The sequence below is a fragment of the Crocuta crocuta genome, unplaced genomic scaffold (genome assembly GCF_008692635.1).
Source record: "Crocuta crocuta isolate KB4526 unplaced genomic scaffold, BGI_CrCroc_1.0 scaffold31, whole genome shotgun sequence".
Lineage (NCBI taxonomy): Eukaryota > Metazoa > Chordata > Mammalia > Carnivora > Hyaenidae > Crocuta > Crocuta crocuta.
The window spans coordinates 14,396,557-14,399,664 of NW_027528362.1; the positions used below are offsets into that span (position 1 = coordinate 14,396,557).

A 3,108-nucleotide genomic window follows, 5' to 3' on the forward strand; every position below is an offset into this window, starting at 1 on the left:
CCGTGATCACTGTAAGGAGAGCGGGAAAGGTTTGTGTTTGGAAATGAGATCGGTCCAAGTGTTCCTGATGAATTTCATGACGCCATACAGGATTTTAACACATGGAGGCTGATGAGATTCAAGAGGACCCATGTTTAGACCTAAACAGCTGCTCAGCTGAAATAGAAAATGAGAGAGAAGGATTAAGGCAACTCAAATGACAAATTCTTTGGAAATGCAAAAAAGTATTTTTTAATTATTACTTGGGAGATAAAACTGCGTTAGAGATAGTGAATGTGGCCCAAAACGTTAGCATTTAATCTGGGAAGTTCTGATGATTTCTAGGATCACTTTGTTTCCCCAATTTCAAATTGAGGCCAGGCTGAAATGTGGGTTCAGGAAAGTGCGGTGTGCAGAATGCCCAGACTGGGGGAGCACGCCAGCAGGTGTCGCTGCGAGCTTCCCCAACCACTCTGGTCTGCTCAGAGTTCTCAGGGAGGGCACGCCCCCGCCCCCCACCCCTGCAGCCTCGAGCAGGGCACGCCCCCGTCCCCCCACCCTGTCATCTGCCCACGGGGGTGCAGAGCCCCTGTAAGGAGCAGAGAGGGGCCTGCTGGTTGTGCAGAAGCCATAGCGGGCTGTCCCTGCAGGGTTCCCGTCTTGCCTGGGAGCACAAGTGGTTGTGCAGGGGCGGGGGACGGGCAGTTAGGGCGATTCGCACACTGGAGGACCCGAAGGAAGGCATCTGAAAGTCAGCCTCCAGGTGCCGCTGGCCGCCTCCGGGGTGGGAGCCTCCCCGGACCAGCAGTTGGGCAGACCTGTCGGTCGGGGAGCTTTCTTGGGAAGAAGCCTTGTGCCGATTTAAGGTGTTGAGCCCAGGCCCCCCATTCCTAGTGGCTCCCTCCTTTCTGGGTGTTTGTAAAGTGGGCGCTGGCGGCACTCGGGAGGAGGGAGTGACCGTGAAGGACTTCACCCTGAGCTCTGTGGCCAGGCTGCCCTTAACCTCGAGAGGATGGCGCGGGGAGGGAGGCTTCTGCCGCTGGCTCTGTTCCCAGCGGGGACGCGTTTGCGGTTTGCTTAACGCAGGGGGTGCAGGCGGGAGGTGGCTGATTAACTGGGCTCAACCGCCTTAACTTGTTTCTCTTTTCCCTTCCTCCTTCCGTGCCTCCAACCTCTCTGCCTCAATAACGCTCCCACCCTGTCTCGCGATGCGCATGGCCCCTCGGCCCCTGTGGGACTGCAGACTAAGAACCAGTGCCTTTCTGTCGAGCAGTCCACCATCTTTATGCTCTCTCAGACCTCCAGCAGTCTGAGTTTCTAACGGAACAAGGTGATGCTTTTCTGTCGTTCGGCATGGTGGGGTTGCAGTCGTCCTGAGAGCCACACACACCCCCTCTGCGAGTGTCTGCTCCCCTGTCGTGAGGCCCTGGGGTGACCTGTGTCTTGAGGTGCAGAGCGGGCCATGTTCTCTCCATGCCAGGAACTTACCCGTGTGTCTCTCTGGGTGTCCATTCGAAGTACCAGGTCCCCCGCCAGGGTGAGGCCGCGTCCTCACCACGGGCGTCAGGCAGGACTGGCTCCCAAGCCCCAGGAGCCCGGGAGGGCACAGTCCCCTGAGCGCCACCCTGCTCTCCACAGCCCATGGCGGATGGAGGGCCAGGCCTTCTCACTCACACACACTCCCCTGTGTGGACCCGTTCTGCAGACAGGAAAACTGAGGCCACCATGTTAGAGTGTACTCAAGACCCACAGAGTGTTGTGGAAAAGGCCAGACTCGGGCTGAGCCACTCAGACTGTGGACGAAGCCAGGAGGTGTGTTTGGGTCAAGTGTTTTTCCAAATTGCCGTTTAGCTTAGTTTATTTATTTTTTTTTTAAACTTATTTTTAAAAGCTTGATTATTCTTAGACAAAGCCTTCTACCAACCTGTCAACGGCGGTAGGCTGCTTAGGCGGGAGTTCTCTGTGGCCGACCTCCAGGGCCACAGCCTGTCCACAAGGGGCCACGGTTTCAGGGCCGAAGCGTTGTCCAGAGACGGCTTTCGGTCTGGTTTTCAGCCGTTTATTCGTGTGGCTGAAAACCGCATTGACTGTGCCTCAATCCGTGATGCTATGTCTCCATTTCCGCAGGCAGCGTATTTCATAGGAAAACACCTTTTAATGATGTCCAATTCTATACAATTTAAACACTTTTTAAACTCACAGCATGGCACATTTTAAAAATTTTAGTAATTATCAACAGTCCAAATTTTTCTACTCTAGTGCCATCAGAATTCGCTAGAACGAATTATGTAATTTCATCTCACTGTTGACATACTTGAAAACGTTTAGAATGCAGTTATTAGGAACATTGCAAGTCACAGGATGTGCTTACAAAATTGATTAAATCCTGCCAAGTCTGGGCTACAAATCTGTACTTTGACCATTGATGCGGTTTGTCAAGTGGGCCTCGAGCCACCCGGGCAGTGTCTTCGGCCACACAGGGCGGCCCGCGGGTGCAGCCACACCTGCACGGGGCGCCCGGCTGGCACACAGGTGCCCGTGCCTGTGCTTCTGGGAGGCCGCCCGACGCCTGCAAAACTTTGGAGGAAGAGGCCCTGGACCCCCTCGCTCCAGATGGACACTGTTCCATCCATCTATTCTGATACACAGAGAAACACCATAGGGGCCGGGTCTGCAGTGTAGACGGACGTACCCCGCATATACATTTCTCTCCATATTCGGCTTATTCTCTGTACGATTCCACCCATGCAAAGGGCAACCACCCCACCCCTCCTCCCCAGAAGACCTTGTACTTCCTGTCCTCACACCTCAGACCTGTACCTGTCCACCTCTTACGGTTCTCTTCTCCTGGCCACTGAGAGACTAACGCGGTTTGACTAGAAAGCCGGCGTCGGGAGGCCTGGCCGTGACGACCTGCGGGGCTGCCACACCGGGACCCTTCAGGGGTCCAGCCTCAGCCCGGGACTCTTCTGTGTGCCCGGAGCTGGGGCCAAGGGGCAGGGGATGGGGGGCTCAGTGCCTCCCCTTAGGAGCGAGAGTGGCCAGTCTGGCCCTTCCGGCTGGGGCTCCCCCACGGGGCCTCGCCGCCCCGGCCCGCGGGCTCTGTCTCGTGAAGGGCATCATTAGGAA

General features: G+C 55.9%; 1 protein-coding gene across 5 annotated transcripts in view; it reads left to right on the forward strand.

The window, feature by feature from the left end:
- Nucleotides 1-3,108, forward strand: part of ATP11A (ATPase phospholipid transporting 11A) — a 52,385-nt gene that overhangs the window by 46,345 nt on the left and 2,932 nt on the right. The window contains exons 26-27 of one of the 5 annotated variants that reach the window (XM_077753920.1): nucleotides 1,223-1,309; nucleotides 1,685-1,703. The exons of 2 other annotated variants lie outside the window; for them this stretch is intronic. In XM_077753920.1, the coding sequence (XP_077610046.1) occupies nucleotides 1,223-1,300 (78 nt within the window). In that variant the 3' untranslated portion in view covers nucleotides 1,301-1,309; nucleotides 1,685-1,703. Of the gene's footprint in view, nucleotides 1-1,222; nucleotides 1,310-1,617; nucleotides 3,103-3,108 lie in introns of those variants that run through there. 2 more of the 5 variants (XM_077753915.1, XM_077753919.1) reach the window with 2 other exon arrangements.